General features: G+C 52.0%; 7 protein-coding genes and 1 non-coding gene across 8 annotated transcripts; 4 read left to right on the plus strand and 4 right to left on the minus strand.

Moving 5' to 3' along the window:
* Positions 1–269: 269 nt before the first annotated feature.
* On the minus strand, positions 270–4188 carry BO85DRAFT_450729 (NPA1/URB1 family protein). The gene is made up of 4 exons (XM_025660446.1): positions 3830–4188; positions 1198–3773; positions 802–1128; positions 270–747 (listed from the first exon to the last, which is right to left on the minus strand). Exons 1-4 carry the CDS (start codon positions 3972–3974, stop codon positions 430–432), a joined length of 3366 nt encoding a protein of 1121 aa, XP_025514001.1. The 5' UTR covers positions 3975–4188; the 3' UTR covers positions 270–429.
* A 381-nt stretch (positions 4189–4569) lies between these two features.
* On the plus strand, positions 4570–4642 carry BO85DRAFT_t178. The gene has a single exon. It is a non-coding gene; the product is annotated as a tRNA-Thr (tRNA).
* A 703-nt stretch (positions 4643–5345) lies between these two features.
* BO85DRAFT_489480 (uncharacterized protein) lies at positions 5346–5935 on the plus strand (the record flags this gene model as incomplete). Its single annotated transcript, XM_025663607.1, has 2 exons — positions 5346–5813; positions 5885–5935. 2 exons carry the CDS (start codon positions 5346–5348, stop codon positions 5933–5935), a joined length of 519 nt encoding a protein of 172 aa, XP_025514002.1.
* Positions 5936–10217: 4282 nt separating this feature from the next.
* Positions 10218–12981, minus strand: BO85DRAFT_423897 (ATP-dependent RNA helicase SUV3). The gene is made up of 3 exons (XM_025658029.1): positions 12562–12981; positions 11370–12484; positions 10218–11321 (listed from the first exon to the last, which is right to left on the minus strand). The coding sequence occupies exons 1-3, from the start codon at positions 12727–12729 to the stop codon at positions 10343–10345; spliced, it is 2262 nt and encodes a 753-aa protein (XP_025514003.1). The 5' UTR covers positions 12730–12981; the 3' UTR covers positions 10218–10342.
* A 212-nt stretch (positions 12982–13193) lies between these two features.
* BO85DRAFT_423900 (Sec1 family protein) lies at positions 13194–16205 on the plus strand. The gene is made up of 7 exons (XM_025658030.1): positions 13194–13468; positions 13528–13565; positions 13655–13742; positions 13803–13949; positions 14000–14202; positions 14248–14714; positions 14764–16205. Exons 1-7 carry the CDS (start codon positions 13435–13437, stop codon positions 15872–15874), a joined length of 2088 nt encoding a protein of 695 aa, XP_025514004.1. The 5' UTR covers positions 13194–13434; the 3' UTR covers positions 15875–16205.
* Positions 15836–17249, minus strand: BO85DRAFT_479032 (putative G-patch domain protein). Its single transcript, XM_025662926.1, has one exon. The coding sequence runs from the start codon at positions 16913–16915 to the stop codon at positions 16085–16087; it is 831 nt and encodes a 276-aa protein (XP_025514005.1). The 5' UTR covers positions 16916–17249; the 3' UTR covers positions 15836–16084.
* Positions 17130–18787, plus strand: BO85DRAFT_450733 (putative oxidoreductase). The gene is made up of 2 exons (XM_025660447.1): positions 17130–17356; positions 17428–18787. The coding sequence occupies exons 1-2, from the start codon at positions 17180–17182 to the stop codon at positions 18607–18609; spliced, it is 1359 nt and encodes a 452-aa protein (XP_025514006.1). The 5' UTR covers positions 17130–17179; the 3' UTR covers positions 18610–18787.
* Positions 18788–18889: 102 nt separating this feature from the next.
* On the minus strand, positions 18890–20237 carry BO85DRAFT_375514 (NAD-dependent epimerase/dehydratase family protein; the record flags this gene model as incomplete). Its single annotated transcript, XM_025656174.1, has 4 exons — positions 18890–19284; positions 19337–19808; positions 19906–20140; positions 20209–20237. 4 exons carry the CDS (start codon positions 20235–20237, stop codon positions 18890–18892), a joined length of 1131 nt encoding a protein of 376 aa, XP_025514007.1.
* Between the last annotated feature and the right edge of the window lie 1002 nt (positions 20238–21239).

Here is a 21239-nt window from a genome sequence, read left to right on the forward strand (position 1 = left end):
ACAGAGGAGTTAGTGACTGTTTACTATTATTTTACTAATTAATCCTTCCCCTGCCCATCATTCACTGCGCTTTCAGTCATCCATGTTCCCCCCAAGCAACTCAACCCTCGGTACCGCCAGCAACCAACCCCAACGCAGAGCAGAATCCTTATGAAGTAAGCCATCGTTTGGGGTATGTCTTATAGTACATTCCATCTCTTAAAATAGCCTGTCTTTCAATGGCGCAAAGATGAGGCCAGTGTGTACTTGGTTACTACAATGCAAGATCAGATTAACCTATCAGATTTCATATTCCTTCCACAACTGACTAAACAGACCATTACGGATTGCTCTAATAACTATACGCCTGATTCGGATGACAATTACTATGCAGCCAAGCGCCTAGATTGAGGGCAGCATCGTTCATATCCAACCTCCTACGACCGGACACTAGCCCACAATGCTCTCTACCGCTCGCAAAGCGGCTCCTCCACTCCATTTTGAAACCCGATCATTATCCGAGGTTTGCTTCAAGGAGTCGGCAATGGCCGCAAGAGTCGACGTCTCTTTGCCCTTGACAGTCGGAATTTGACTCTGAATCCAGCTGAGAATACCCGCTCTCGTGACAAGTGTTGTGCTTCCTTGCACTTGCGTCGCGCGGTACACTAATTGCAAGACCTTTCTCTTGGCTGAGTAGCCTGCCGAAGGCGACTCGTAGAATGCAAGCGCTCTCTCGAAGACCTTCGCACGGCGGTAGATGTCCATATCCTATAATTTGAATGAGTAACATGATGGTGTAAGAAAGGGAAGACAGCGACATACAGCTTCAGTGCGAAGACCCTTGATGAGTAAATCAAGGAGCCAGCTAGTCTCGTCGAAATATCCGTCGTCAAGCTCCGGTTCATGCAGGAAGATTTTGTCAATCCAGTAGGATGGGATCTTCTCCACCTCCCAGGAAGGAGCTTTCTGCAGAAACTTGTTGACCTTGCCGTACATTTTGTGCATCGGATTCGTGAGAACAGTCAAGCAGCTGGACGCGCACTCCCCTACAATCCACGGTACGGGCGATTCAAGCCCAATCTGCTTGACAGTCTCGAGAAGCTCTCCCGTGAGGATATAGACTGATCGCCATTCCACATATTTAGACTCCTGCGAGTATGTCAGTTTGTTTTTCTATTCTGATTTCCGCAGAAGGTACCGGCTCAACGGTTGACCTACCTTAAGTTTGCCCATGAAACGAACAATGCTCGTGAATGCTTGCTTCCTCACTTCCTCGTATGCCGAGCACAAGCAGAGAACCAGTTCGGCTATCCGGCCTTGCTCAACCGCCACCTCGATGTCATCCTTCTCCCATCGGTGCAGCTCATTGTGGGTGGTACTTTCTGTCGGTACGGTTCCGAATACCTCCTCCAAGTCTACCTCATCCTTTTTGGCGGCAGTTGTAGTGTCTTGGGCAGGAGCATCAACTTCCATCTCATGGTCGTCTTCAGCATCTTCAGCATCTTTCAATGCTTTTTTGAGAGCCGACTTCGACTTCTTATTCTCAGCACTCTCCATCAGCTTGTCCCGCGCGGTTTTCAGTGCCTTGGCATTTTCTCCAGCGCGCTTCAAGCTTCCTAGCGTCTCAGCAATCCAGGCAACCACCGCACTCTCGACAGCCGCGTCTCCGGATTTGACAACGAATGGCCACTGTTCGATGACAGCAGCTACCAGAGGACTAACTGGGTTGGAGGCACCCTCGACCAAGGAGTCAAGGAGGTCTTGATAGTGAACCGGTTTCTTTGCGATACGGCAGGCGCAGTTATCGAAGAACGATAGTTGGCGCTGGAGTTTCTCCGAGTCTGAAGTTTCGAAGCTTGACAGAATTGCGGGAAACGAGGAGGGGTTCTGCAGGACAGAGTGCTCGGTGAGGACGGTCCGCAGCAGCTGGTCAATCTCACGCAGAGAGTATCTTGAAGCTGTTTGAACCAGGACCTTTAGGATTGACGTAAAAGCGGAATACTGCATAGACCCCGGTTGTTGCCACCAACGCATGGAGGTAGACTGTTTGATGATTCTCATGATGTTTTGCAGTTGGCTCAGCACTGACTCGGTATCATCCTCGTCGAGCTTGCCTTCATCCAATCGCTTCAAGACGTCAACCAAAATGAGTGAAACGTCAAGTCCTTCCTCGAAGGCGGCATCCGGTACTACCTCGTAGAACGAAGCGAGAAGCTCTGAGACAGCATCCTGCTGCTGCAGGTCATCCTTATCCGTTCGCTTGAAGAGCAGAATGACTTCCTTCACTCCGGGGCACCGGCGACTGAACTCGGCAACCAGCTTGCTTGCCGCCTGTGTCCACAGGGGTTGGCTGACCCCATGGTCGGCGTTGAAGATCTTGAGAACAGCCCGCAGTTTGTTGAAAGCAATTGTCAAAATTCGAACAGCAAACAATGTTACTATCTCAGCATTCATATTCAAGCAGCGGGTAAGGATTTTCTGGGTCAGAGGGCGAGGAAGCACATTCTCAATGACCACGGAAACGGGCGGCGGTGTCGGAGGTAACTTGTCTTTCCAGCCACAATTTGAGGGCACAAGCAGCTGTACGGCGGAGAAGAGAAGCGCAGACTCGGCCATCCATGCTGGGGTCGGCTTTGGGTCCGCAGTAAACATGCTCTTCTTCGTGAAGAAATCGGCAACTAGCTCCGGGGCGGCCTTGAAGATGGCCACTAACAGCTCAATCTGGAGACTGTCGGTATCCGGGCGAAGGGTCTGGATCAGATAAGACAGTGTTCCGTTGCGAACAGGTACAGACTGGCTGTACTTGTCGATATGAAGAGCAGAATCAAGACCCAAATCGATCAGTGTGTCATCGTCCGTGGGTAGCGCCGCGGGATCACTTCCATGTGGATACCAACCAGACTCTGGAAGCAAGACTCCAAGTTCGGTGTTTGTACAGACATTCATCAGAATCTTGTGGATTTCGTCGGTAGTGGAAACATTCGCCGGGTTGGGCTCCTCTGACTCACGATCATAACCGTAGAGGGTGACGAGTCGCTCCAGGTTCCATCGGTTGAAGAACTTGCTCTTTGCGATGCGAGAAATCGAAGCATCTTGGATAATGTCTTTGTCAATACACCTGATAGTCTCCAAGATGATATCTCTTGGGTCTTTCCTAATGTACTCAAAGAATGCTCTAATAACTTTGTGTTGCTCAATAATATCACTCTTCCCGTTTGATTGCAAAAATCGCAGGTTTGCAAGGACATACTTCTGAGCATTCCTGCGCAGTGTAGGTTTGGAGCCTGCCTCTAATATTTCTTCCAGCTGAGCTTTGTTGGGGGTGAGAAAGACTTCGATGCGTTTGAATGTGATATACCGCGCAGCATGGACGTGGCGCGCCACAGCTCCACCATCGAAGCTGACCATCTCCGTGAGAAGACGAAGACAGGGAGAAATCAAATGCTCCTTTGATTTGATAGCGGTCAAGCCACGGTTGAACAGTCTCAGCTGTTCTTTCTGAAGGAGATACTTGCATAGTGCCACTCCGAAATCCCGAAATTCCAGGTTGGTGGACACCGTCTTGAGGAACTGAGCGAGGACAGAGGGCACAACAGTCAGTAACGACTCATTGTTGTTGGTATCCGCAAAGCTCCAGGTCTGGACCAGATCGGTAAAGCAGACTGCTTCGTTCTCGTTTACCCGTGAGAATTGCGAATCACAGTATGCTTTGAGGATGCGAAACTTCTTGGCTTTTTCAGCCTCATCCTCACTCTGCCCAATGGACGTGAGGAAGTCCTTGAACTTTCTTATACCTGTTTTGATGAGTATTGAAAACATCATGCGTGACTTGGCTCAGGATGTTACTTACCTTGCTTGGATTCAGTGGGATTCTGTTGGAAAGCCAAGGAAGAGCGAAGCTGCGTGTGCGAAGATATGGTGGCAGTAGCATCGACATCTTGGCCATTGTCCAACTTTCTCCTCTTGTTGCGGAGCTGACCCTCGTGGGAAGACATTTTGGGCTAATGCAGATGCTCGTGTTATGCAAAAGACCGGGGACTGGACCTCGACGAGGATTAGTAGTAGGCCGGCAGGAACTTCGTCCGATTCAGACCTTCAGAGTTTTGCGACTGCTGAATTGGTCTTTTATTAGTGCCACTACGGCAAAGTTGAATGGACAAGATCGTCCAGCTAGCAAGCGTATTCCTGGGAAATATGTAAATATATATTATAGAGGAAGATAATCGTAAGTGGATGAAAATATTGCGATAAGAGGCTCGCCGGTAGACTTCTGGAAAGTCCTGCGCAGATGAATTGATCCGCTGCCGTGAATGTATCTGGCCTCCCATTGGTCAGATCAAGTATGGTCCAGACAGTACGGCGATTCAGACTAACACTCACAGGCGACTCACTGGTAGTAATAAAGGCTAACAGGGTGCTGATCTACTATAGTGAATGAGGGGCGAGGCTCCATCACTCCTAGTATAAACCCTGTCGTATTCCGATTGTTCCATCCATGACGATGTACCTACCGAGCTGATTTTTCCATCTCTCCGTTACCATTATTGTCGCATTGTTATACCATGGGCTGAAAAAACAATAAATCAACCAGCTTCTATGGCTCAGTTGGTAGAGCGCATGACTAGTAATCATGAGGTCCGCGGTTCGAATCCGCGTGGAAGCATTTTTTGGTTTTTCGTTTTTGTCACTTTTGTCTACCCGGGTAGGCACAGCCAACAACCATCTACCATTGATCCATCTTTCTTATTTTTGAAAAATGAAAAACATAATAGAAAATCACTAACTCCATGCTTGTCACTTACTATTCTACAGCATGCAGGAGCTCTCAAGAAAGCCACTACAGTTGGCAGCCACACCCAAGGAACTTCGAATGTCTAAATTATATATATATCCGGCTCAGGCACCCCCATCAACTTGCCCCGAACCAGGCACTCAAATATCCCCAACCCAGTTTCAGTAGCACAATTGAACCTACCACCATTCCAACCCCCAACTCTGTACCCATCCAAGAAAATATGTAGATCCTCACCCTCCCATGACTCAATCACAGTCCCAACACCAGTAGTAGCCACAGACCAATATGCGCAGAGTTCCCAATCTGTACATACACCCTTGCTTTCCCAATATAATCATCACCCACAAGTAGTAGTTCCCAAACCGAAACATTGCAGAAGCATAAACTCAAGGGTACTGTCACATATCCCTCAGTCGGCAATGGCATCTAGCGACCGTCTAAGTTCATTGCGACTAGTATACTACTATACCTCCCCCCTCCCCTCGACGCCGTAAGTATAGTCCCCCCAAACTAGACCTACTACCACCCTCAAACCAATATCAAAAAGCAAAATCGTCTATCGCATCATACAATGTCCCCACTCCCAACCCCAAACTCCACCCCCATCACCAAATCCTCCCTCATCGGCGCCTGGACCCTCATCTCCTACATCGCCGAGCCCCCGAATCCCCAAGATGATGAGGCTCCCACCCACTACCACCCCATGGGCCTGGACGCCCGCGGTACCCTCGTCTATACCCCAGACGGCCAGGTGACCGTGAGCGTGTTGCCGAAAGTTGCCAAGAAGGTGTGGGAGAATTCCAATGATGGGGTGATGTACGCGGGCCGGTACTGGATTGAATACAGTGGTAGTAGCGATGATGGTGATGCTGGTGATGGGGATGAGAGGCAGCAGCAGCAGGGCCGCGTCCCGATTGTGCATCATGAGGTCGACATGGCGTCTTCGGTGGAGTTCGAGGGGTCGCAGAAGCGGCAGGCTGTGATTTCTCCCGAGGGGAGGTTGAGGTTGTCTGGGTTGGGATTGATGGAGATGGGGACGGTGAGTACAAACTATTACATTGGCAGTGATGGTTGGCGGTTGTTTGCTGATGGTGTTTGGGGTGGTGGTAGGAGCAGAAGATGAAGCCGGTGTTGGTGTGGGAGAGGGTTAGTCGGGCTTGATGCTGATGATGTGGTGGGGGAGGTTATTAACGGGGGGAGGGGGGAAATGAGTTGGGTGTTAGAAACTATATCAAACAAGTTGGAAGCAACAATCAGTCTATTTGACACATTCACAAATATCTCATTAGAATACATCTCTAGCCAAGAGTGGAAAAGCGCGCCATCTGGCGTCGCGTCAAGATTCGTAAGGGGTATGTTTTAAACTACCATATATATGCCCGAAGAATGATTTGAAAAGGAAAAGAAAGATGCAAAAGCAAAAGGAGTGGAATAGATAGCCACGAAAAATCTGAAGATCAACCCCAGGTACCACCTCCTCCACCACGACCCTGCCGTCTCTGTGCGGATAGACGCCAATCATCCTCGCCGGCAAAGCGGTTGTGGAGAGGCTGGATCCGCTCGGCCTTCTTACGCTTCGACAGACGATCGGTGGGTGCCACCTTGAAGAAAGTCGGGGCGGCCTCAACGAGCCACTTGGGCTCGATGGAGGTTGTGCAGTGCATGTACTCCTTCGTTGTAAGAACCAGTGTATGGTAGATGACATGCTCGGAAGGTTTGCCAAACAATGCAGAACTGGGATGCATGTAGACCGGCGTGCCTTCGACAAGAGTCTTGTACCCTTCCTGAGGGTCCTTGCGAGCTGCATTCCGGAAGAATCCTGTACAAAGTGCCTGGCGTACTTTGAGGGTGTTCCTTCCGCAGGAGACGATCTTGTGGTGGTAGCGATCCATAATGCCAAGCAGCTGCTGACGGACGTCCTGCGCACGGCGGATCTGACGGGCTTGGATGAAGTTCTCGAAGCACCAGGCATTGTTGAAGTTGGAATGTTTCCATCCATTGTAAACGTTGAGAAGAGTCAAGTGGTCACCGTGGGGATCGTGGAACTTGGCCTTCTTCTGATCTGCCTGCTGCTGCTTCTCCTTGGGACGGTAAAAGACCGACTGAATGGAAAGCATGGCCACAATGCTCAGCATTTCCTCTGAGCATCCCATGTCGACCGATGCGATGAGAACCTTGGCGAGGGCCGGCTCCATGGGGAAGTCTGCCATCTTTCTACCCAAGCGAGTCAAGAGACCCTCGTCATCTAGAGCCGACAGTGCATACAGCTCCTCCAAAGCAGTAAGCATAGTGTTCGTTGGCGGAGGATCCATGAAGTCGAAGTGCAGCAGATCGTTGATGCCCATCGCCTTGAGCATGAGAATAGTATGCGAAAGGTTCTGGCGTTGAATTTCGGGAATCGTGGTCGGCAACATTTCTGACTGGTACGCGGCTTCAGTGTACAACCGGAAACATTTTCCGGGACCAGTTCTGCCTGCACGACCAGCACGTTGCTTGGCCTGCGCCTGCGAGATGGGCGTGACAACCAAAGAGTCCATACCCAGCTTGGGATCGTAAGCGTTCTGCTTGACGAAACCAGGATCGATGACGTAGTAGATATTGTCGATAGTGATAGACGTCTCAGCAATGTTCGTAGCGATGACAACCTTTCTACCTCCAGGCGGGGCAGGCTCAAAAATCCTACTCTGCATTTCACTCGGAAGAGCAGAGTAGACGGGAAGGATGACCAACTCCGGTACTGTTGACCCTAGAGCCTTCATCCGTTCGTATAGAATCTCGCAGGCAGTATCAATTTCCTCTTGACCTGTTAAGAAGAGCAGAATATCGCCCGAGGGCTCTGTCAGGTGAATCTGCATAACTGTAATGAGAGCGGCATCAAGATAGTCGGACTCGGGCTCCTTCGAGTACATGATCTCAACAGGGAATGTACGACCGGGAATGGAGAAGATAGGGCAACCGTTGAAGTACTCAGAGAACTTCTCAGCATCCAGCGTAGCCGAAGTAACAATAAGTCTGAGGTCCGGTCTCCGCTTGATGGTCTTTTTGAGCAATCCAAAGAGAACATCGGTGGCAATGGTTCGTTCGTGAGCCTCGTCAAGCATGATGACAGAATACCTTTTCAAATCCGGGTCCAGGAGAACTTCTCTTTGAAGCATACCATCAGTCATGTACTTGATCTTAGTGTCAGGACTCGTGCAATCTTCGAAACGAATCGTGTATCCGACTTCCGCGCCGAGTTTACAGCCGACTTCTTCCGCCACACGTTTGGCAACAGACATGGCTGCTACACGACGAGGCTGCGTACAACCGATAATACCGTTGTTTGCATAACCCCCCTCGGCCAGGTACTGGGTCAGCTGCGTCGTCTTTCCGGACCCAGTATCTCCGACAACAATCAGCAGCTGGTTATCGCGTACAGCATCGAGAAGTTGCTTGCGGAACTTGTAGACCGGCAGACTTTCACGCTGCTGTTTGATGGACATGCTGGTCCGCTTTCCGAAAGACTGGTTCTTGCCCATGGTGACCCGTTTCCACTCGGGGACCGAGTCATCCGGCTTGGACTGCTGAGTACTGCGCAGATCAGCAGCAAACTTCCGCTCTTCAGGCGCAACCATAGGATCCTGCCACTGCGCGTTGAGGTCGACTGCCGCCGCTTGCTCAGCTGCTTTGTCCTGGGCCTCCTGTTGCCTGATGTCTCGTCGCTCCTTGGCCAGATTTGTTCCTGCCATAGCAGCCCGGTTCATAGAGCCATCGGGAGCCTTCACGACCCTGATCGGAGAGAGTTCCAGAGACATCTTAGTCTGACCAGCCAGGAAGGGCGGTTCCTCGTCCCTGACTTCGATGTCGACATCCTCCTCTTCCTCAAAAGTGCCTTCACCCGTCAAGGTAGCATGGTATTCCTCATCGATGTCGGGATAGTCTGCTGCGGAGACAGCGCCAGATGCAATCAACTGCTTGATCTCCCATCTCTCAGGGGAAGTCATGCGCTTCCTATTCTTCATAGGCTTTCCATCCGACTCTTCGATAACCGGCACTTCAGAACTCAGGTTACCATATCTATCCTTGCCAGTCATGCCGTCAAGACGCTCCATATTTGCGCCAGATGCCAGACGTCGTTGAGGGATCAAATCGAGACCAGTAACCTGATCTACCTCCTTCATCGACAGCCCAATTCGAGAGCCTTGAATGCTAACCACCTTGACCTTGACCGGCTGGCCGCGAGACACCAAATCGGAAGGATGATTAACACGCGCTCCCTCCTGCATGGCCGAAACATGTACCAAGCCATCCACCTTGCCCTTCACACCAAGCAAGTTCACGAAAGCGCCAAAGTCCTTCACTCCCGTGACACGTCCATCGTAGACCTTGTATAGCACCGGTTGATCATCCAGTTCCACAGGCGGCGGCTTCCGGAAGTACCCGCCATCCTCATCGCGATCCCGGCGACTCCTCCGCTCACTGTGTCCATTGCGATAATCATCCCTGCTGCTGTATTTGCTCTTTGACCGACCAAACTCATCCACCTCATCATCACCACCCCTCTTGCTATATCGAGGACTGTGCGATCGCGATCGAGACCGGTATCTATCATGGCGTCTGCGTCCACGTCGGTGATCATCGTAATCGGGGCTTCTGCTGCGCTTCCTAGTACTGCCGCGGTCATTCCGTGACGACGATGACTGCGGCGCCGGGGAAGGTTTATCCTGACGCGCTTTGCCCGCCAATCCCTCCAGCATAGCAAACGTATCATCCATAGCATCAGCCTTCGCATCGCCCTCCTCGACATTCTCCTCATCCCACTGCTGAACCTTATCCGGCACAGCCAACCCCTTAAAAACGCGCGCTTTCTTCTCCAGCGCATCCAAAACATCCATATCATCATCGCCGGCCGAGTTATTCGTCGTTTCGGTCTTCTTCGACTTATACTTCGGATGCATCGTAAGCACCAGACGATCGATACTCTCCAGCAAACTCCGAGGGAACTCCGCGCCCATCTCCTCCATGCTCTTGCTGAAATCCGCGAATGAGCCACATTTTAGGTGCTGGTCGATCACAAACTCTGCTAACGTCTTGTCGTTGACGCCGAGATGGTTCTGGATTTCGCTCGTTATCCGCGACACGAGCGAAAAGAGCTCCAGCGACTGGAGGTCGTCCATGGCGGATGGAGGGAATTGCGGTTGTTTGTCGGCACTAGAGAAATGAGGTGGTATGGATGAATGACTGGAGTAATGATTAGAGGATGTCGCGAGAGAGTGCAAAACACTCCTCTGGTCGCAAAGCGAGGACTGCGTCTTTCTCTCCGCGGTTCTGGAACCGGCAAAGCTCACTGGCGCGGAAAATCGTTGTGGCGTTTTCGGGAAATCCGCCACCGATAAGATAAGCAGCTCTAGTTATCTACGCTCGCATTGAGTATAACACAGTGTATAAAAAGTCAATGTAATTACTCTCATGTTGTACTGTGTATAATGTGCTTGGTAGAGAGGACGTCGTGGCGTCTCTGGAGTCGAGTTTTGAGCTATGTACATGATCATCTCAACAAAAACTATATTACATGTGTGTATATGGTATCTATGCAGCGCGCGCTTGGGGAGCTTCTCCAGATTCTTCGGACTGCTCTTGTAGCTGCTCTTCCATCTGCTCCTCGTCAGCAGACAGATCAACAGCGGCGGTCTCATCTTCGGTGCCGTATGAGTCAACATCTGCATCGGCGAGCAGCCGTTTCTGCTCCTGAATCTGCTTTTGCAGCGCAATTTGTCGGCGGAGAGAGGCATCCTTTCTGAGCTTCTTGTTGGCCGAAAATTCAGTCAACGCTCTGACCATCCTCTCCTCCACCAGCTGCTTGACGTGGGATGCCAACGTTCTATCCGTGAAAACTCCGCCACACCGGTAACTGAGCCACAGATACAGGATGACAGATTTGTGCAAGGTCTCCAGCTCGTTAAGGTACTCCTTGTTACCGGACACCGGCTCTTCCAAGATCTCAAGGTTGAGCGCCTGGATGTCTAGCAGACGACCATCGGAATGCTCTGCGACGCATTTGATAAAAGCAATGGCAGCGTCGCGGCCTGCAATGAGCCTCGTGTGCATGGGTGAGGCCATGAATGTAAGCTGGTCTGCCGTCCGCAATCCATCGACAGTATCAATGACCTCGGCATTCTCTAGCTGGTTGCGAGGGTCACACAGGAAAAACAGCGGGTGGACCTGGGAGACCACCATCAAGCGTTTGATCAAGTATTCTAGCGGAACATTGCTCGGGAAGTATGCCGCAACTTTCTGGTAGACTGAGTCGGGAGGAAGGATACCGGCCGACACGAGCGGTGGGGGTTCGCTATCCATTGCCTCGCGAATATAAGGTAAATCAATATCTTCCAAAGAAGTCACATAGCCGACGTTGGTGTCTTCCTCGGAGCTGTCTGCCTGCTGTTGCGCGGCAGACCGATACCGTCCAGCGCGTCCACCGATCTGCTTGATCTCAGGAACACTAAGTCTCTGAAGGCCTCCGGGAACCCGTTTAATCAACGTTTCGAAAATGATGCGCTTGCAGCTCCTGCTACAGTTAGATACGATACATAGACAGTATGTAGAGGCAACTTACAAGTTCAGACCCATACCGATGGCGTCACTAGCAACGAGAAAGTCGTAGTCATTGTCGGGGTCGTTGAACAGACTGGCTTGCTGGGTCCGAATCTCAGCTGGCAGACTTCCGTAAACGATGGCTGCCCGCTTTCCAGTATTCTTTTCAATGTCTGCTTTCAAGGCATGGATACCGACACGAGAGAATGAAACCAAGCAATCTCCCTTTTGGAGATTCTTCAGGTCACCTTTGAGACTGCGGTTCTGAACCTTCAGCGGGTTCAGTCGCTCATACCGATGGATCTCGAGCTTGTCGCCAGTCAAGGCAGCTAATTCCTTGATCAAAGGCACAGCTCTGACTTCACCGCAGAGATGCAGTTCCGTGGCACGCGCACCGAGCACGGCACGAGTCCAAGCCCACCCACGGTGAGGGTCCGCGATCATTTGGATCTCGTCAACAACACCGACCTCATATTGATCTCCCAAGCTGACCATCTCAACGGTGTTGCTGACAATTCTGGAGGGCTTTCCATCTTCCGGAATCTTGACATCATCACCAGTGATGAGACTGCAGGAGGTTCCATTCGCTTGGAAGCGATGGAAAACCTCCTGAGCGAGCAACCTCAGAGGGCCAGCGTAAAAGCCGCGCTTGGATGCTTCCAAACGCTTCAGCGCGTGATACGTCTTTCCCGAATTCGTTGGTCCCACGTGCAGATGAATCGTTCGTTGCAAAGCGCGCGCTTGCGGATACCACTCGGCCGGGCGTCGCAAATCCGCCACCTTCTTCTGTGCTTCGAGGTTGGGGGCTGAGTATCTCGACGTGACATCCTCTGCGTACATGTGAAACTCCAGCTCGTTGATTAAACCCCGAACACCGTTTTGGAGGTAAGATCTATGCAGCGCATCCTTGATGTGGCGTAAGGGACCAACACTTTTTCGCTCGTCTAGTTTGCATGCATTCAGCATGGTTCGTTCAAACCGGGCCCAATTAGCCAAAGCTGGGTCATTTTTATCTGTAAGATTTTGTCGGTAGATGCTTAAAGCGTGTGTTACAACGCCCGCGAAGTCTTTGGCTGCAAGCGTTTGTCGAGTGTTCCGTTTTGAAGCGAAGGATGGGGGAGCAGATCTCTTGGAAGACTACACGTAGATCAAAAGTCAGCCGTTTAAAATCAAACATAATAGACAAGTGGTGGGGTAGGGTTATGGATATGTACCGTAGCTCCCTCATTTTTCTTTTCCAGGCTTTGTAGATGGCGCTGTTTCTTGGAAGGCCTTACGGATCTCTGCAGCACCGGAGATGTCACAAATGTCCTGACGGGACGTGACACCGATTGGAAGGTGCAGAAGAGGCAATAGTTGCCTCTGCGACTCCATGACTGCATCCCACCGAGCTGTGCCAGGAGCAATGTCAGGTCGAATGATTGCCGTTACTATCAAGCTGCGGAGCGGGTTCTGCGGAGAACGGAAATGTAGTTTAACTGCTGGAGACGAGAGAGGAGAAAAACGAGGGACTGATTTGGGATATCCAAAAGGAAGCGACACAAGTAACCCCTGACCAGTCAGAGACCAATCACCGCATCGTCCTGCAACCGCGCGCGAGGGAGGGAATAGTTGTTGAAAACCGAGAATACTAACTATCTGGATGGCAATCATTCGCCATCGGCTTTTTCTCGCGGCCTGGGTGCCTGGGTGCCTCATTGCCTGCAGCTGGCGATCGCCGCAGACTAACCGAAACCGGAAGGGGAGGGGTCACACCGCCTGGCGGATCGGGAGATTAGACAGGAAGAATGATGCTTTTGACCCGCTGGGGAGAAAGAGCAGAAAGAGGGTCTCTTCTTGTCTCAGTCTCCAGTCTCGGGGATATCCTGAGTCCCGACTTACGTTTCAAAAAGATAGCCTGCCCGCATCGCTGGTGTCCATCACGGCTGCCCCTGAGTATTGTTCTCCATTACATCCCCCCACCATTGCTGGCTCTGGCTGTGCCTTATCTTCCGGTTCCCTCCCTACCGCTCCCCCGTCATTCCCCTCCCCAGCAATCGTGAAGTCTAAGTGTCTATGCCCCCCGTGAGGGCTGCCGGTCAGCCACAATGAGCTCCTCAATCCTCAACATCCAGCGTGATCGTGAGTATTCCCTGCCTTCTACTTATAGACTATTCGTATATTAATGATTCACCCGCTAGTTATTTTGAATACGATCCGTTATGCGGCGGGTAATGAGGTGCGATTGCTTCCCCTCCCCTTCTCCTTACCGTGGATTTGGCCCCCGCTTCGTTTCACCCCGCCGCAGAACTGACATTCTGTCTACAGTGGAAGGTCTTGGTGGTGGACGAGACCAGTCGCAAGCTAATCGACAATGCGGTCAGTGAGGATGATATTCTCAATCTCAATGTCACCAGTAAGTTACCCTCTGTGTATTCCTCGTCGTCCCGGTGCGGCGCTAATGGCCTCCCGCAAGATGTTGAGCAGATCGAGCATCGGCGCTCCCCCAATCCGACGATGGATGCGCTGTATATCCTCTCGCCCCTCCCACACATTGTCGACTGTATTATGGCGGACTTTGAGAGGAAGAGATACCGGAAAGCGTGGTTGGTTTGGACATCATGTCGGGCACCTGCTTCCTCAACGGCCGCTTGGTGCTGACGTCGCTCGCAGTTCTCGATCCGCAACAGCGCGCTAGATTGGACCGTTCCCAGATTGCTCGCGACCAGATCGCCAATGTTCACATTATGAATGCCGACTACTTCCCCAGGGAATCGCGCCTGATTACCTTCCGAGACCCGTGGAGCTTTCCGGTGTTGTTCCACCCTAGTTGTAATCACTTGATCCGCGCACACTTGGAGGGCTTGGCGCAAAAGGTGAGCTAGACTACCTGTGTCGATGAGCTGGTATTAACTGGACAGGTTGTGTCGCTTTGTGCGAGCTTAGGAGAGTACCCAGTGATCCGGTACTACCGCCCCCGGGCCCCGACACACGAGGCCAGCGTACTGTGTTCACACCTGGCGCGGTTCATTCAGAACGAGCTGGATCAGTTTGCGCAATTCCAGCGCGACTTTCCACCCCCGTCTCCCAGACCGCGCGGAGTGCTGTTGATCGTGGATCGGTCCATGGACTTGGTCGCGCCCTTGCTCCATGAGTTTACATATCAGTCCATGGTGCACGATCTGCTTCCGATTAGCGATGGCGACAAGGTAACTTACAAGACTGTCATCAATGAGGGAAGCCACAACGAGGAAGTCAAGGATATGGAGATCAATGAAGAAGACAGCGTGTGGGTGGAGTATCGCCACATGCATATGAAGGACGTGCTCGGCAAGCTAGGTGAAGATTTTGCCAAGTTCCGAGCTGCCAACCCTCAGTTTGCGGAAGAGTGAGTGACAACCTTTGATGGACTTTCTTCCTTACTAACGGCGCCGCAGCAATGATAAAGCGAACGTGAACACTATTAAGGACATGCTGGCGGGTCTGACAGAGTTCCAAAAGGGAAGAGATGCTTATACACTGCACCTTAACATGGCGCAGGAGTGTATGAGTTACTTCCAGAAACACAAGCTCCTCGAAGTGAGCTCGGTTGAACAATGCTTCGCCACCGGCATGGACGAGAACTACAAGAAGGCAAAGAACCTGGCTTCCCAGCTGGTGCAATTGCTAGACGACGATGCGATCAAGCAGCCAGAGCGACTGAGGTTGCTGCTGCTTTACATTATCTACCGGGGAGGCATCCTCGCGGGTGATATCCGGAAGCTCTTGGCACACGCGCAACTTGCACCGCAGGACGGTGAAATTGTAGCCAATCTCGATCTACTTGGAGCCCGTGTGGAGAAGCCTCTGAAGGATGATAAGCCACCCGTGCAGCCGCTGTTCACCAGGAAGCCGCCGTCTGGGCCCATCGACGAAGAGGAAAGCCTCTCGCGCTACGACCTGAACCTCAAGTTGATCTTGGAGGAGCTGGTGCGCGGCACGCTGGACCCCGGGGTCTTCCCGTTCACGCGGCCACACACGGATGCCGACTCGCCGGGACAACAAGAGAGTCTTTCCCAGGCGTCGCTGCGCAGTGCCAAACCGACGTGGGCACGGACGCGGTCTACCGGCGAGCAGCCGAAACAGCGGATCATCGTGTTCATGGCAGGTGGTGCTACATATGGAGAGGCACGCACATGCTACGAGATCTCGCAGTCGTGCGGCAAGGACGTGTTCCTGGCCACATCGCATATGCTGTCTCCCGGACTGTTCCTGCGCCAGGTGGGCGATCTCAGTGTAGACCGACGCCGGCTCGACATTCCCGCCGAACGGCCCAAGCCCACAGCGCCGGCGCATCTCTTCGAGCGGGAAGCTCCACCGCCACCGGCACAGCCCGTGAAGAAGCCAGTTCCGGTGAATCTGAACCCGATGGCACCGACATCCGGGCTGGCGGCGATGTCACTGGGACCGAACGGCAAAGCAACGAACGGAGCAGCACCGCCTGAGAAAGAGAAGGATAAGAAGGAGAAGAAAGAGAAGAAGGAAAAGAAGCACCGCTTCTTCCGGTAGCCTTGGCCATTCTTCCAACTGAACCAGCCTCGTTCCGCAGCACACTTCCTGCGGACATTAATACTAGCCTCTAGTATCTTCTGTGTATGTAGTGACTATGTATGTACCATGCAAACCAGCAGAACCCTAATACTTATTCAAACTCCTGGGTATATACCAAACCAACGCTCCCATCCCGAAACCAATAATCTATAAGAAAAAAAAAAGAACCTACTTCCCATGAAGATACCTCAACACATCCTCATCCTGGAAAAACAACTCCCGTAACCTCTCCCCCTTCTTCCTCTCCTCCAACTGTCCCTTCCTCACCTCCTTCGCATTCAACACCTTCTTCTTCTTCTGCACCCTCCCCCTCCCCCCTTTATCTCCACTCTTATCCTTAACCTCAGGAACAACAGCCCCCAACCCCACCGTATCCTCCTTCACCTTCCCCTTCACCGGCTCCCGTATGCCCTCTCTTCCTTGAGGTCCCAATCCCACCCGCGAATCCGGATCCCAGCCATACGCCGCGAGATACCGCAGTCCGGGCCGTGTGCGATCAAGATGAGACGGCGGGTGCGAATGCGGGAGACTCAGTTGATGCGGGAGTGTAGCTTCGTGTATATGCCTCCTTCCTTCTCCTTCTCCTCCTATTCCTCCTGATGTGTCGTGTGTAGGTGTAGTAGTATATGGAAGGTTACACACGGGGCAAATCTCAACATCTTCTTCTTCAACTTCCTCCTTCTGCTCACTATGTGGTTGTGAACTCGAACTCGGTTCTGGAGTAGCGGGATTCGACTTCGACTTCGACAGAACAATCGAGAGGTATCTATTCGCTATACTCTGCCCGGTCGAAGTAGAGGAAGAAGGTGTTGCTGGCTCAGAGGATGATACCCGTGTGGTGGTGGTGGTAGAGAGATGTTGCTGATGTTGTTCGGAGGAGCGCACGAACGGCACGCGCTTGCGACGGATCCCTGCGCCGAAGACTCGTTGGTCTTGTAGGGGGAGGAAGTATTCGTCTTCATCTTCGTCGTCTATTTCTCTGTTGTTGTTGGGTGGCATTGTCCATACCCTTTTTCTTTTTCTTTTTCTTTGTAGGATAGTGAGTGAGAAGTAAGGAAGATAGTGAAATTGTGAAGTGAGGAGGGATAATGGCAGCTCGAAGTGGCGGGAGATCGGCCGCTAAGATATGTACCGTACGTACCTCCGACGGAGGACGGAGTGTCTGGACTTAATTCCGTCAGACATATCTGTTCTCCTCCTCCATCTCCCTTTCACCATACAACAAACAAACACATCCACCCCTCCCCTCCCTCCTCCGGCAAAATGCCCATCCCCATCATCACAACAGCAATAACAGAAGGCACAAATTCCATCCCGCACCTATGGAGCATATTAAAACTCCTCCCCTGGGCGGTCATCCTCGCGGCCCTGAAATATTACTTCGGGGGTGCCAGAAATACCTCTGAGCGGTTAATGCATTCGAAAGTCGTTATGATTACTGTAACATCCCTCCCCCTATCTCAATCCCCCCTCAATGCAATGCTGATATATTACCCTTGGGAAAAAAATAGGGCGGCACATCCGGCATCGGCGCCCAAGTAACCTCCGCGCTCGCCTCGCGGGGCGCCCAAATCATCCTCCTAACGCAACACCCAGCAACGGACATCTTCCTCTCGGAATACATCGAGGACCTCCGGCGAAGCACCAACAACCAACTAATCTACGCGGAGCAAGTCGATCTCTCCTCCTTACACTCCATCCGCACCTTCGCCACGAAATGGATCGATAATGTGCCCCCGCGACGCCTGGACATGGTGATTCTGTGCGGGAATGCAGCGCCGCCCGTATCCCAGAAACGGAAGCTGACTGTGGACGGCATCGACGAGGAATGGATGGTGAATTACCTGGCGAATTTCCATCTGTTGAGTATACTTTCGCCGGCGTTGAGGGCGCAGCCGGCGCATCGCGATGTTAGGGTCGTGTTTACTACCTGTTCGAGTTATATCGGGGCGAAGTGGGATTTGAGGCAGGTGGAGGAGGCTGCTGCTATTACTGCTGCTGCTGCTGCTGCGCAGCAGCAGGGGGATAATGGGGGTGGGGGTAGTAATGGGGATGGAAGGAGGGTGGTGATGAAGAATGGAAAGTTACAACGGGAGAAGGCTAAGCCCAAGGCTGCTAAAAAGGCGGCGAAGGGGGTCAGTTTGTACGGACTCAGCAAGCTCTCGCTGATGGTGTTTGCGCAATCGTTCCAGAAACATCTCAATGCGTTTAAGAGGCCGGATAACCAGCCGTGCAGTGCGCGGGTGATTATGGTGGATCCGGGGTTTAGTCGGACGCCTGGGATGAGGAGGTGGATGACGGGGGGATCGCTGTGGGGACTGTTGGTGTATCTGGTGACGTGGCCGGTGTGGTGGTTGGTGTTGAAGTCGCCGCAGCAGGGAGCGCAGAGTGTGTTGTATGCGGCGATGGAGGCGGAGTATGGACGTGGGGAAGGGGGGTGGATGATTAAGGAGTGTAAGGAGGTGGATTTGGCGAGGAAGGAGGTCAAGGATGAGGAGGCCGGGAAGATGTTGTGGGAGTTTAGTGAGAAGTTGATTGAGGTCAAGGAGAGGGAGTCGGCGGTGCGGAGGGCGTTGGCGAATAAGGAGAAGGAGGTGGCAGAGCAGATGGAGAAGAATAAGGCGTCGGGGTCGTCGTCGTCTGGGGCGAAGGAGCAGACGCCGGGGTCGAGGAGGAGTCGGAAGGGGAAATAGGTGTATATCATTAGTATCTATCTGTATACTAGGTTCTGGTGTTTGGGTGGGTGTACATTATCACATTGATCTGTATTGATAGAGTTACGGTGATCCAGGTCTATCCTATCGCTGCATATTGCATGGCGAAATCACAGTTACATCAACATCACATCAAGCTCTGCTCTCTAGATACAACAAGGGAAAAAGGAAATTCGTCATCCAATTAGCAAGTCCAATCGTGTCTCTATCGATTTTCCTGGCAAGAAAAAGAAATTCTAAGCATATGCGGGGTCATTATTTATTTCTGCAGCTTCTCCAGCAGCTCGGCCGGGGGCTGTTGGCGGTAACCCTGGGGGTTGTTGCGGGTCCACAGCCAGAGGTCCTCGCAGGCCTGCTCGAGGGTGCGCTCGGCCTTCCAGCCCAGCTCGTTGTTGGCGCGCGTGGGGTTGGAGGTCAGGTTGAGCACGTCACCGGCACGGCGGGGAGCAACCTCGTAGGGGAGGTCACGGCCCACGGCCGCCGAGAAGGCACGGATCATCTCGTAGACAGTGCTGCCCTTGCCGGTACCCAAGTTCCAGGCACGGACTCCGGGGTTGTTGGCGCGGAGGTAGTTCAGGGCCTTCAAGTGACCATCTGCCAGGTCGAGGATGTGGATGTAGTCGCGGATGGCGGTACCGTCGTGGGAGGCGTAGTCTGGCCAGTTAGTTAGATGCTAAATTCGAAGTATATTTCTGCAAAAACTTACCATCGCCGAACACGAGGAGCTTCTCGCGCTTGCCGGTGGCCACCTGGGCAAGGAGGGGAAGCAGGTTGTAGGGGACACCCTGGGGGTCCTCACCCATGATACCAGAGGGGTGAGCACCGGCGGGGTTGAAGTAGCGGAGCAGAGCACCGTTCCACTTCTGGGCCTCGGCCTCGTTACCGGTCTTGATGGCGTTGTTGCGCTGAGCGTTGATGACATCGGTGATGGCAGTCTCGACGGCGAACTTGGTGTTACCGTAGGGGTTGGTGGGGCCCAGAGGGCACTCCTCGGGGATGGGGATCATGTTGGGGAAGCGAGTGGCATCACCGTAGACGGTGGCGGAGGAGGAGAAGACGATGTTGGTGACATTGTGGCGGACCATGGAGCGCAGGAGGCAGATGGTGCCGTAGACGTTGACGTGGTAGTAGTCCAGAGGCTTCTCACCGGACTCACCGACGGCCTGGATACCGGTCAGCTAGAACCTCAATTGAAGCGCGAGATATTCAGAGAGGCAGATCGACGCATAGAGGCAGGTAACAGTATAGAAAAGAGAAGCGTAGAGGGAAGCGCACCTTCAGAGCAGCAAAGTGGATGACGCTGTCAATGTCGGGGTGGGCCTCAAAGACACGGTCGAAGCCAGCCTCGTCGGTGACATCGAGCTGAGCGAACTCGGCCTTCTTGCCGCTGATCAACTCAATGCGCTTGAGAGCCTCAGCGGAGGAGTTGTAAAGGTTGTCAGCGACGACAACCTTGTAGCCAGCCTCGAGGAGAGCGAGGGTGGTGAAAGAGCCAATGTAGCCCGTTCCACTGTTTGGGGGAGAATTGCGGGGTCAGCGGGTGTAATGGAGGGACAAAGGCATTGATGGGAAGCTTACCCGGTGACAAGAACTGATCCAGCAGGCATGATGATAGTGTATGATTAAAATAAAGGATGAGAGGGAAGATAGATTCGGAGGTAAAGAGGAAGAGAGAGAGAGAGAGAGGGAGAGAGAGAGAGAGAGAAGATGAAGAGGGAATTAGAGAGAAGATGAAACGGAAAGGTAAGATGGCGCAAACGGAGATTTGGGGGGGAAGAAAGTCGGGCGGCGGGGACGGGATATTTAAGGGGCGGCCGCAATTGGTGCTTCCAATGGAGTCACCGTAATATTCAGGTACAGAATGAACAACTTACTACTTGGTACTGTCTCTTCTTGCCTAATTGCCTCTTCTACTGCCTTTTCTGTCTGTCTGCCTTCCTCAGTTTCTTCTTCAACAAACCCCCTTTTGCCATATTCTCATATTACCATAATCCCACCTGCTGATCAACCAAGACAGTCTACGTAAACAGCCCTCAACCACGGGACGATCCATATTAATTCTCCCCCCGCCATTATTATCCCACATCCCACCACCACCACATCACACCATCCAGTTTACTGATTCAAAATACTTTGTGTTTTGTATATGTATCAGTATCACAGCTGCAGATGCATGCATATATGCAGCAATGCTGCATAACAATCGGAGTAAAGTTCAGGCCAAACAAAAATAAAAAGGTACTGACTTACGGAGTTTTTCTATCTACCCCTCCAGACCAAATCCAGCCATGTGCATACTGCATATCCATAATGATAATAATAATAATACCTTGTTTGATCATCATCATATTATTATATAAACAGTTCTCGGTTAATAAGTGTATCATACAAAGTAGATAGTAGATGAATAGATAGACTAGAAACTGAAACATACACACGGCCCGAGACAAGTTCCGTCCGTCACGGTTAATTGACTTGATTGCACCACCATCACCAGATACTATCTAGTACTAATCTACATAGTATTTCCTGTTCCTTGCAAGATACCATACTAATACAACAATAGTATTATTAGGATGGCGCCATGCCTATTGTTATTCTCTTATTCT

This window comes from Aspergillus piperis (genome assembly GCF_003184755.1).
Source record: "Aspergillus piperis CBS 112811 unplaced genomic scaffold BO85scaffold_13, whole genome shotgun sequence".
Taxonomy (NCBI): Eukaryota; Fungi; Ascomycota; class Eurotiomycetes; order Eurotiales; family Aspergillaceae; genus Aspergillus; species Aspergillus piperis.